Source organism: Epinephelus lanceolatus, chromosome 22 (genome assembly GCF_041903045.1).
Source record: "Epinephelus lanceolatus isolate andai-2023 chromosome 22, ASM4190304v1, whole genome shotgun sequence".
Lineage (NCBI taxonomy): Eukaryota > Metazoa > Chordata > Actinopteri > Perciformes > Serranidae > Epinephelus > Epinephelus lanceolatus.
Window position 1 is genome coordinate 36524261 of NC_135755.1, and position 12686 is coordinate 36536946.

At 40.6% G+C, this 12686-nt stretch overlaps 1 protein-coding gene across 7 annotated transcripts in view; it reads left to right on the forward strand.

Moving 5' to 3' along the window:
• Positions 1-12686, forward strand: part of ank2b (ankyrin 2b, neuronal) — a 423224-nt gene that overhangs the window by 371436 nt on the left and 39102 nt on the right. For 6 of the 7 annotated variants that reach the window (XM_078164851.1, XM_078164850.1, XM_078164848.1 and 3 more), the window contains 9 exons: positions 2028-2182; positions 2312-2523; positions 4489-4693; positions 4796-4892; positions 5020-5248; positions 6277-6402; positions 6575-6697; positions 9515-9547; positions 9848-9869. In XM_078164851.1, coding sequence (XP_078020977.1) covers positions 2028-2182; positions 2312-2523; positions 4489-4693; positions 4796-4892; positions 5020-5248; positions 6277-6402; positions 6575-6697; positions 9515-9547; positions 9848-9869 — 1202 coding nt within the window. The remainder of the gene's footprint in view (positions 1-2027; positions 2183-2311; positions 2524-4488; positions 4694-4795; positions 4893-5019; positions 5249-6276; positions 6403-6574; positions 6698-9514; positions 9548-9847; positions 9870-12686) is intronic. The other variant, XM_078164854.1, reaches the window with a different exon arrangement.

The following is a 12686-nucleotide window of genomic DNA, read 5'->3' on the forward strand; positions in this document are numbered from 1 at the left end:
ACACCGTGTACACAGAGTAACACTCGCCAGTCGCCACACACCGTACACAGAGTAACACTTGCCACACACCGTACACAGAATAACACTCGCCAGTCGGCACACACCATGTACACAGAGTAACACTTGCTTCACACCGTGTACACAATGCTACACAACGTGGCGAACACCAGGCTGCTAACATTACATTACGTTCATAGCACCATTTCCAAGAAAATAATAAAGTACTAGGTCCGGTACATGTAACAGCAACACATACTACTCATAATATAATTATAAACCAAGTCACTTACTTATCCAACAGCAGCAAGGCACCATCCGTGTCTGCCCTCAGCCCAATTTCTTCCTTCAGGGCTCTTCACCGAGGAAAAGCGATGCCAATACAAATCCTTGTTTGCCTTCTCCGTCGGTCACTTTCCTTCTTTGCTAATAAACCTTCAGCCGAACGTCCAGGCTTTTTCTTTGTGGTAGGATGCACTTCTGAACCGTGTCTCAGCCGCTTCTCCGCCATGTTGCTTTCTCTTTGTACCTGTGCTCTACCTCTTGCTATGACACTCTCTGCTCTTCCTCCCCCTCCCTTCTTGTTGTGAGGAAGCATTTCCCGCGCACCAGCGCAGGAATGTCGCCGGTCGACACGCAAACTAAAAATGATATATATTGAAAAATACCGTGAGATGTTACAGGAGCCGATCGGCTTAATCAGCATTGTGTCATCTCCTCTAGTTGTGGCTTGGGTGAAAAGGACATTTACGGACCTGTAGAAGTTACGTACTATAGCTTTAAGGAAAAGAAACATTGTAAGGAAATGACTAAAAGTTAACTTCGAGTTCACGTGGTTCCAACCACTGGTCTCCTAGGTAAAGTCTCAGGGGAAAGTCAGCGCATCAGTCCTGTGATTGCAGCCTTCCAAAATTCGTGGGTTATGCACACATTATTGGCTAATGATTACTTGTGATGTATGAATTCAGGTGCATTACTTTTCATAGAAAAATGTATGAACTGTGCATGAGAACAGCCTGACTATAGCAACGCCGAAGTCAGTACACTGTCTCATTTGCGTTCATCTTGTACTTACTCAAAAATTATTTCTAAAACATTAACTAAGTTATGTAAGGTGTATTAAAGACGTAAACACTACCTGCGCATAAGGCTGGGTATATTTTTAAAAAATGACAATACCAGTACAAATACCAGTACCCTTACTGTGATACCAATACCAATAGAGTACTTAATTTGATATCTTTTTTTCCCCACTACATTCAGTACCCTTGGAAATGGAAGCATTCAGTTGCATGAAATGGCACCAGACACCACAGGCGTGCAGTATATCTCGGCAAGCTGAACTGCCAACTCTGTCAAACACACCCCACTTGATTTTACCACACCACAGACTGTATGGGTTGTAGCTGCTGCAGAATCAATCAATCAATCAATCAATCAATCAATCAATCAATTTTATTTATAAAGCCCAATATCACAAATCACAATTTGCCTCACAGGGCTTTACAGCATACGACATCCCTCTGTCCTTAGGACCCTCACAGCAAATAAGGAAAAACTCAAACCCTTTAACGGGCCAGTCAAACGTTACATTATATCAATGAACGCTTAGGATGATTGGCTGCAAGCAAAACCATACAAGGTCATTTTCTAGACCTGGGTACAAAAGGATCAGATGCAGACAACGTTTGGAGAAGTTTTAATATTACTTGGTACTGGCTTATTATGGTCGTTACCTTAAAGGCATCAAGTATGGATACCCAGCCCGACCTATTGAGCCTTTGGAGAACAAACATGTGGCGCCAAAAACGTTGTAAAGAAAAACATACCTTTTTGAATTTTAGAAAGACAGGAAAATCTAGATTTGACACCAAATAATGGTCTTGACCAAGAATAGTCTACGTAAATGAGACCAAAGATGGCAACCTGCTAAATACAAACACACACATGCAAAGAGACACTTATATAAACACTGTTATCTTCTATGACGTTCTATACTTACTGATACTTACTGGCCTCTACCCCTTCAGTCCTGTGATTGTGGAGATCCCCCACTTTGCTGCCCTGCGGGGGAAAGAGAGGGAGCTTGTGATTCTGAGGAGTGAGACCGGAGAGAGTTGGAAGGAGCATCACTGTGAACACACCCAGGAGGAACTCAACCAGATACTCAATGGCATGGATGAGGGTTAGTCTCTGATGGCGTGCCAGACTGCACCAAGAGTTTTGGATAGTGGAGCATAAAAGTATGAATGCATATCTATATTCCTTCATTATTGTCCCTGACTTTTGTCCCTTTCTGCCCCTCCATCTCCAGATCTTGACACGCCAGAGGAGCTGGAAAGGAAGCGCATCTGCCGCATCATCACTAGAGATTTCCCACAATACTTTGCGGTGGTGTCGCGCATCAAGCAAGACAGTAATCTTATTGGTCCAGAAGGAGGCATCCTGAGCAGCACTGTTGTGCCCCAAGTCCAGGCAGTTTTTCCTGAGGGGGCCCTCACCAAGAGAATCAGGGTTGGACTGCAGGTAATTCACAAAAGCATTACTATAGTCCCTGGGTCTTCAACAGTGCAGCCGCAACCCCCTTGCAGGTCCTAAGAGTTACTGCACATGGGCTGCCAAATTATTATTTTACCATTTAACTTAAGTTTTAATTTAAGTTTTTTTTTGTATTTTTAATTAAAATGTGTCTAAAAATAATACACATTAACATGAATCCAGCATTTTGTTAGTGAAGATAAATTGGCCTATTCATAAATAAAGAATAAAAATTCTTTCAATTTACAGTATACAACATTAGTGATAGGCTAATAATTACTCATGAATCCTTGTGCAGTCATGTTAGCTAGCTTATACTAAATCAGTGTGTGGCACCATAATGCTGAGGTGAACTACTACTAATATTTAGCTAAATGTAATGGCCAATAGGCCGTATTATTATTCCAAGTGTATGGACAGTCTTGGAGCTGCAGTGGATCATTTTGTAACTTTTCGAGCAAGAGACTTTGACACACTGTCCACCTCAGAAAACACAGGCAAAAGTGAAGAGGGCGAGTCTAATGCACCTAGCCATGCTACAACTGCTGCTGACTTAGCAGTGATAGGCAAACAAGAGAAGACTCAAACATATTCAGAGAATTATCTCAAGTGCAACTCACTTTTATACATTATATGGAGAAGGGGGTCCCTGCTCAGTCCCTCTTTAAGCCAAGGGGTCCTTGGCCTAAAAAATGTTGAAGACCCCTGCTATAGATTGTGCGCAGAGTGCAAAAAGTGCAAATGTTTCTTTCCATGTTGGACTTGCCTCAATGCAGAATGAGGCATGCATACTGGTTCACCATTATACATAGGTCACTCGTACAGGTGCACCTGGTCAGTCATCAGCAGCTTGAGAAAGCACACATGAAGACAATTACCACCAGGCCACATCATCCAATAGTCCAATAGTCCAATAGTCCAATAGCAAGCACTACAAAGCATAGCCACAAGCAAGTGCTGGTACACATAAATACATACATACATTCATTGAACACTGGAAAACAATGTAACACTGAAAAGTGTGGCTAGTTAGTACAGAAAAACAATAAAATGCGTCACAGAAAATGGGATGAAGTGTTTTAAGGTTTAAGATATATCTGCACTCACACTGGAGTAGAATTTGGTCTGTATTACCCCCATGGTGATTAGGTACCATCATGTCACTGCCACAGTATGCCAAATCTGATGTAGAATGATTACCATCTGAGAAGTGTCTAGCAACAGCTGATTTAGAATCGGCACTGCGAATGGCACTTTATGTTCGTTGATCCTGAATCTAAGTTGTCTTCATGTTTTACCTACATACTGAATGCCACATTTGGTGCATGCAAGAAGGTGAAACAATCCTGGAGCTACATGATGTTTTATACTTAATTTTGGCAACAAAACTTGTAGAAGTATTCACCTTTTTGCAATTAGTGCATGTAGCACAAGTGCGGCAAGGAAAAAAACCTGTGGCATTGTCCAGATGTCCCTGGTGGGTGGAGATGTTGTGTGTGTCTGCCGGTACTAATAATATTATATATAATATAATATAATATATATATAATAATATAATGTCTCGCACATTCCTAGCTCTAGAAAAAGAGAAAGCTAGAGAAATCTATTTTTATTCTGTGTGCAAGGCTTCCTTTGCTACATTGTGACATTTCTTTGACTTCCGCACTAGAAAAGAAGGCTGATCTATGACAGTTTACTAAGGCACAGCACATCCCATGCTTACCACAACATTTTAGTCTAGACAGAAGTGGTGGCTCAACCAACTGACAACCAACCAACATTACTATTCCCGTAGCCACACAGTTAGCATTTGGGGTCCACTGAAAGATTTGTGTTTGTAAAGGTAGAAATGGTCCATACTATTTCCTGCTAAAAATATATGTACATTCCTGTAATTCCACAACATGCTGGAATACTAGTACATTACAAAGTATGCTCTGTATACTCTCCTAGGCCCAGCCAGTGAATGTGGATGTAGTGAGGAAGATACTGGGGAGCAAGGCCACCTTCAGCCCCATCGTCACCCTAGAGCCACGCAGGAGGAAGTTCCATAAACCCATCACCATGACCATCTCTGTCCCCAAGAGCAACTCCGACCCAGTCCTAAATGGCTTCGGAGGGGATACCCCCACCTTACGACTGCTCTGTAGTATAACTGGTTAGAGAGTGCACACAAATACACACACAAAGCTGTGAAAAGACCAGCAAGACACATGTTCATACTCTAATATGTCAACCTTGCATTTGTGTCCATGTACAGGTGGAACAACACCTGCTCAATGGGAGGATATAACAGGAACCACTCCGTTAACATTCATCAACGACTGTGTCTCCTTCACCACCAATGTGTCTGCAAGGTAACACAAAAAGCATCTGTTGTAGCACAACTATATGCATTACTGTGTTCAAGTGATTCAGATTCTGCAGCCAAAAGAGACCTAAGTTCACTGGTTCTTTCTGATCCCCATCTGTTCTGCTTTCTAGATTCTGGCTGATAGACTGTCGACAGGTCCAGGAATCTGTCAATTTCTCCACTCAGGTCTACCGAGAGATCATCTGTGTCCCATATATGGCCAAGTTTGTCATCTTTGCCAAGACCCACGATCCCATTGAGGCCAGACTGCGCTGCTTCTGCATGACAGATGACAAGATTGACAAAACCCTGGAGCAGCAAGAGAATTTCACTGAGGTGGCTCGCAGCCGAGATGTTGAGGTGAGGAAGGAGAGTTGGGGAGGAATGTCTCACCAACTGCAGCTGATGGCAGGTGTAGCTCACTTTACTTAAAATGCCTACCAGCTGCATTTTGTCCCAGCTAAAGGCATAAGATTAAGTTTTGCCTTTACCTTGAATACAATGAACTACAATAATCTAGACATGGTGATATGACAGCATGAATAACCCTCTCAAGACCACCGTGAGAAGCAAATGACCTGATTTAGGATGTTCCTTAATTTGAGGAAACATGATTAGACAAGTCTTGTGACTTGTTTGTCAGTCGAGAGATCACTGTCCCAGATTACACTGAAGTTTCTACAGGTTTGGTGTTTGCAGACAGGGAGTAAAGTGGGGAGTGTAAAGTGGACTTGGGGAAGGACCAAATACAGTTCTCTGATTTGTTTTCATTTAGCTTGAGGAAGTGTGTCATCAAACACTTGATTTCTGATAAACAAGACATAAGATGGTACAAGTGCTTTCCCCACTGGCTTTTACTAGGACTTAGATATGTGTATCATCTGCATAACAATGGTAGTTGTGTGGGTTCATATTCATCCTAGTCAAGGTGTGTACACTGGGAACAAATGGGGGTCCAGGGTGAAGCCTTGTGGGATACCACAGGATCAAGTTGACACCAGATTGAGGCATTTTAGACCATTACTGAGGCAGTATCCCACACATTTTTCAACAAAATTGCATGATCAGCAGTATGACTTGCTAGTCTGAGACTGACTAGTATGGTACCATAAAGTGAAAAGAAACCTTATAAAAAGATTTCAAAATATGATGGTAATTCATAAAACTTTAGGAAAACCACTTTTTTTTTTTTTCAAAAACACTTGCAAGTTGGGGATGGGTCGGATTTTTTCAAAAGCTATGTTCAATTGTCAAGGCTAGGTTTCTTGAGCAACGAGGGGAGAAAAAGTGAAAGACCACTGTTTAAACAAATAAGGGACTGCGTGTTTTCATTGATTGAATTTTGTATTCAGTTCTTATACTCATCTGCCTGTTGTTATATTTCTCAGGTCCTAGAGGGCAAACCTATCTATGCAGACTGCTTTGGAAACCTTGTTCCTCTCACCAAAAGTGGCCAGCACCATCTCTTCAGCTTCTTTGCCTTTAAGGAGAACAGACTAGCGCTCTTTATAAAAGCGAGTACTATTTTTTATCTATTTCACAAAGAAACAACCATAGAGTATGTTTAATATATGCAGCGAGTGTCAACAACAATTCATCAAACTGAATTGTGATCACTTATAACATTCTAATCAATCATGACTTTGCCTGATGAACAGTTGACTGACAAATGTTGAACTGCTGCAGATCAGAGATAACACTCAGGAGCCATGTGGCCGTCTGTCCTTTATGAAAGAACCCAGGAACTACAGGTCACTCACCCAGAATGCCATATGCAACCTCAACATCACCCTTCCATCGTACTGCAAGGTAAGGGCACTACACTGTTTTTTGACTCAACAGAGGATGCTTTATGTTATGTTCATTAGTTCATAAAAAGTACTTTAATTAAATACTACAGCTGTTTGTAAGCTAGACCATACTGCAGTCTTGAGCCTATTTTGTCTGTACCACTGTAGTACACGCTAATCTCCCACTTATCAACTACTACTGTTCCAAAACAATTATTTTCTTATTCAGTATTCCTTAGTGCACATTCCTATTTAATTAACTAATGTTTGATATCCAAAGTATTAAACTGTGCTAATTCTATGAGCAGCTGATATAGTATTGGGAAAAACTGCTTCTCTTACCCAGTGAGCCACAGTAGCACAAAGCACACACATACCCCGAGTTGAGGAACAAGCTGCCACGCAGCGACAGACTTGTTAACAGCTAACTCAAGCTAACACAATTGCGCACAACACACACTACTCCGAGCCAAAGAATGACAGAGTGGCCACGAAGCAACAGACACTCATTAGAGACTGAAAGGTTTGTTAGTGACAGCTCTTTAGCTTGTGTTTATATGACTGCATTAATAGAGATGCTTATTCATGTATTTGTTAGACTGAAAGAGCTCAGAGAGCTCATGGGATGTAGACAACTCGCCACTCACACACAGTGGGCAAAACAAACAACACTGATACTATGCACTCTAAAGTTACTAGTAATGTAGTATTTATATACAGCGCCTTGCAAAAGTATTCACCCCCCTTTGCTTTTTAACTATTTTGTTAGATTCCAACCTGTAATTTAAATGTTTTTCATCTGAAAATTTCATGTGATGGATCTGCACAAAGTTATCTAAGTTGGTGAAGTGCAATGAGAAAAATATATATAAAACAATAATTTAAAGAAATAAAAAAGTGAAAATTGGCATGTGCATATGTATTCACCCCCTTTGCTATGAAGCCCCTTAAAAAGCGCTGGTGCAATCTATTACCTTCACAAGTCACAGAATTAGTTAAATGAAGTCCACCTGTGTTCAATCTAAGTGTCACATGATGTGTCAGTATAAACACACCTTTTCTGAGAGGCCCCAATGGGCTGCAACTCCACTTAGCAAGAAGCATCACATCATGAAGACCAAGGAGCTCTCCAAACAAGTCAGGGACAAAGTTATAGAGAGATACAAGTCAGGACTGGGTTATAAAAAAATATCTACATCTTTGATGATCCCCTGGAGCACCATCAAATCCATAATCACCAAATGGAAACAACACGGGACCACAACAAACCTGCCAAGACAGGGCCGACCACCAAAACTCACAGACCGGACAAAGAGGGCATTGATTACAGAGGCAACAGAGAGACCAAAGGTAACCCTGAAGGAGCTGCAGAGTTCCACAGCAAACACTGGTGTGTCTGTCCATAGAACCACAATAAGCCGTACACTCCATAGAGCTGGGCTTTATGGAAGAGTGGCCAGAAAAAAGCCTTTACTTAGTGTTAAAAACAAGAAAGCACGTTTTGAGTTTGCCAAAAAGCATGTGGCCGACCCCCTAAATGTATGGCGGAAAAAATTGAACTTTTTGGCCACAAAGGGAAATGCTATGTCTGGCGGCAACCCAACACATCCCATCACCCCAAGAACACCGTCCCCACAGTGAAACATGGTGGTGGCAGCATCATGCTGTGGGGATGTTTTGCAGCAGCAGGGACTGGGAAACTGGTCCGCATAGAGGGAAAGATGGATGGTGCTAAATACAGGGACATTCTGGAGCAAAACCTGTTTCAGTCTGCCTGTGATTTGTGACTGGGACGGAGGTTCACCTTCCAGCAGGACAATGACCCGAAGCATACTGCTAAAGCTACGCTTGAATGGTTTAAGGAGAAGAAGTTAAATGTGTTAGAATGGCCTAGTCAAAGCCCGGACCTCAATCCAATTGAAAATCTCTGGTTTGACTTGAAGACTGCCGTTCACAAGCGGAAACCATCCAATTTGGGGGAGCTGGAGAAGTTTTGCCATGAAGAATGGGCAAAAATCCCAGTTGCAAGATGTGGCAAGCTCATAGAGACTTATGAAAAGAGACTTGCAGCTGTAATTGCTGCAAAAGGTGGCTCTACAAAGTACTGACTTCAGGGGGGTGAATAATTATGCACACTGAAGTTCTTTGTTTTTGGGCCTTTTTGTTGTTTGCTTCACAATAAAAAAAATTTTTCACATCTTCAAAGTTGTTGGCATGTTCTGTACATGAAATGATGCAAATGCTCAAACAATACATTTTAATTCCAGGATGTGAGGTTTTAAAACGTGAAAAATTCCTAGGGGGGTGAATACTTTTGCAAGGCGCTGTAGTAGGTGAGAGGTTATGTTAAGGATGGCTCTGCATCATGGAGCATGCTTTTGGCCTGCCCAAATATTCCTGGACACAGAATTGGTGAAAACAGTCTAATGCCACAATTCAGTACTATACAGTTACCAGTCTTTTCACATGTTTTCAACAAGTATTTTCTAACATGTATAATGTATTGAGAAAGAAATCACTGAATTTGCTCGACCCGGACATTAAAATCTCAGAAGTAATGCAGTGTGATGGCTAGTCTGGCTAGCATTGCTAGTCTGCAATGCCAGATGCAGAAGTGCCAGGAGACAAAATAAAGATCAATGTATGATTGTAGCTAACTAAATGAATCTGCATAATGCTGCTTTAAAGATCTCTTTAGCTTTCCCTGAAATCATACTGACTGGTTGTCTTCGTTTCTATGGTAACCACGCATTGCCCACTGTCTTTTTTTTTCTCCCCTTGCTGTTGTTTCTATCTGTACATCTATCTGCTTCTCGCTGCTTCTTGCTCCCAAAAGGAGTCAGATTCAGACCAAGAGCAAGAGGAAGAGGTAAAAGCAGCCACAGCTTCCCCCTCCCTCTTCTACTAACTAGCTCTGCTGATCTATCCTGTCAACTGTCTTGTCATCAGAACTAAATAAAGGACATGTTCACAAGTAGTCAAATATCATACGTTGCATATATTTTATGTATTGTAGTAAATTAGATTGTGATTTGTCAGTGGCTCATTTTTGCTGTTGTTATGTGTGTCCTTTGTGTTCTTTTCCTAAAGTAGCAACAGTTTTACAATATTTGGCACATACAGTGGATGAAACAAGACTAACCCTGATCTATTTTCCTTTTTTCCCCAGACCAATGGAACGCTAGAGAAATGTAAGACATTTTTTCCTTTCAATATTCCTCTATAACTAGTACTAAAAGATTTGCTAATAATACTGCATGTCTGTATTAATCAAGCTAATATGACAATAACACTGATATTGTATGGATGATTAGTCTGATGTAGTTAAACAGCGTTTGCAGAATAATAACCAGGCTGATACACTGACACCCCCAGCATTGCCTTAGTTGAATTAGTTAATTCGTAGACCATCTACATCTTATCAAAGCCCTTTAAGCTTCATGTACTTTTGTCTTGTCACACAAACTCTCCATGTCAATGTTTTGTTTCTCCTGAGGCTTAACTTCACTTTTTACTTTTTGTTTGATTTCTCAACCATCCAAATTTCTCCAGTTTAACTCTTTCGCCTTTCAAAATTAGGGACATTTGGTGAAAGGGTTAAACACTGCCATCTACATACGTGTATTAAATTAAATGCATTCATACTGTGATGATGTTTATGTGACGGCAGCCTCTAATTCTGTCCTAGCTAATCAAAATGCTAATTTCATTGCGTTAATTTTATTGTGCTTGTCCCTGTTTGGTCATTTAGTGGCTCTAAACAAACCCATTTGTGTTGAGGTGGGTGGAGTGACACAACTAGGATTGTTGATATGCAGCTCAAGAGGCAAAGTGTAATTTGCACATTTGTTTTGGCATATAAAACAAAACAAACCACAAGAGTCTGAACAAGGATCAAAATAATTTAGTGGTTTAGTGGACAATTTGAGCTCTCTGAAATCACCAAACAATCCTTTCACGTATTTTGCAAACCGTAATTTTCACTTTGATCTAATTTTTCAAAGTGCAGATTTAAATGATCATCAAAACACAAGTTTTAATGACAGACTCTGTAATTCTTAAATCACTGAGACTCTTGCCAATAATGTCCCTCACAGCTGCTTGTGGGATGTATGTTTTCCAATCCCTTGCAGTTAGTTTAGTCATTATATGGCAGCTCAGCCCATTCTCACTCCCAACTTGTCAAACACCGCAGCTTTATCAGTGATGTCAGCATCAGACAACATTGCACAGAGGCACCTTTGACGACAATATGATTGTCAAATACAACTGCTTTGTCAGTGGACATTGGCGTCAGACGCTGACACACAGAGGCACCTTTCATGGCTGTATGATATGCACCAAGCATGTCACTTTTAGAGACAGCGGGCAACAATCCAAGTCATCAAATCTGACCCCTTTGTCAGTGGATGTTGGCGTCAGACACAGATGCACAGAGGCACCTTTTGCTACGATATGATACGCACTGTGTGAGCAGAAACATTTCCTGTGAAAATGGAAGTTTATTTTGAGAAGACTCAGGGCATGTGACGGGTAAATTGACGCACCATCCGTAAACGTCCAAAACAGATATAGGAGGCTTCCTTGCATGTCATATTTTGAAGTCCACTGACAAAGTGGCAGTATTTGACGAGTTGGTACGAGAAAAGGTTGGGCAGCTAGGAGGGAATGAGAGCAGCTTTTAAAGGAGATGAGACAAGGTCTTCATTAAAGCAAATCTGGGAGAAAATCAGTTGTCCACACCCACGTCGTTTGGGCTTCAAGTTCCTGGGACTGGGTAATAGTGATTGTGCAAGCACCCAGTTACAGGATATTAGAGGCCAGAATATTATTATTCCTCTAGCTGTAGTCTTGTAGTCTAATGGTAAAGTAAAATGTCATCAACCTCCTTAGCCACTCTGAATCCTTCCCCTTCTTCCATCCTTGCCTTGTCCGTGTGGAAATGAGAAAATTACTGAAATAGAAACAGGCAAATACAGTATACTTGAGCATATAAATTAATCTCATAATAAAACAACCCATGTTATACATGAAACATACATGGATGACATCAGGGATTAAAATGACATGTATATGTTTTCAGGAAAGAGTAATATAGGTGATATGTAATATAGATAATACTGATACTGTATGTCATAACAGTAGTTGTGTAAATGGACCATGAACTCACCACATTACTGAAGGAAGACATATTAATAAGCAGCTCTTGAGCATAAGCACCTCTTATCCTCTAATTGCAGATTTAATTAATTTGATTCAAATTTACCTCTCACTCCATTCACTTTTCACTGAAACCTGTCCATCAGCATTTCCCTTTGCTTTGCATGGAAATAACTTGCCTTACATAAATGTGTATGTGTATGCGTGTGCTTGTATGTCTGTATGATTATATGTATGGTCTTGTTAATGGAGTTATTTTGTTGGCGTCCTGATTTTGGAATCCTCCCTCACAACCATTTGCTTATGGATTTGTGCACAGGTTTTTTTTGTTACTTCAGTTTTCATTTCAGTTACATTTCAAATGTTTAAATAAACATATATTTATGTATATATCTTCCTGAAATTCTGTGAAAGTAAATGATTTGTTTTTGTATAGAATGAAAAGCATGCAAATCATCAATTTCTTTCAAGTTATCACTGGCTTTCTTTGATAGATGTAACTAGCAGCCTAGGTTGTTTTCAAGCCATTTTTGCCTGTTATCACATTGACATTTGTCATACATCCGAGCAATCTTGAGATGTCTTGATGTTGTTTATTTGTCTCCTTTGGTGACCCTTTTCCATTGTACTTCTTGGTATCTTGGTTACATGGTTTCACTCACATTTAGTATTGTTTTTTATGTATTTTAGTTTTGTTTTCTAGTTTTGTCTTGTGAGTGTGGATGCACTGAGTGTATAAGCAAGTTATTTCCTGCTAATATCCCTTTCCATCAGTATTATTTAGCCTTTGCTTTACCACTGTTCCCCAGAGACACATGAAAGTATAAGCCCAATTCCTCTGATACCCT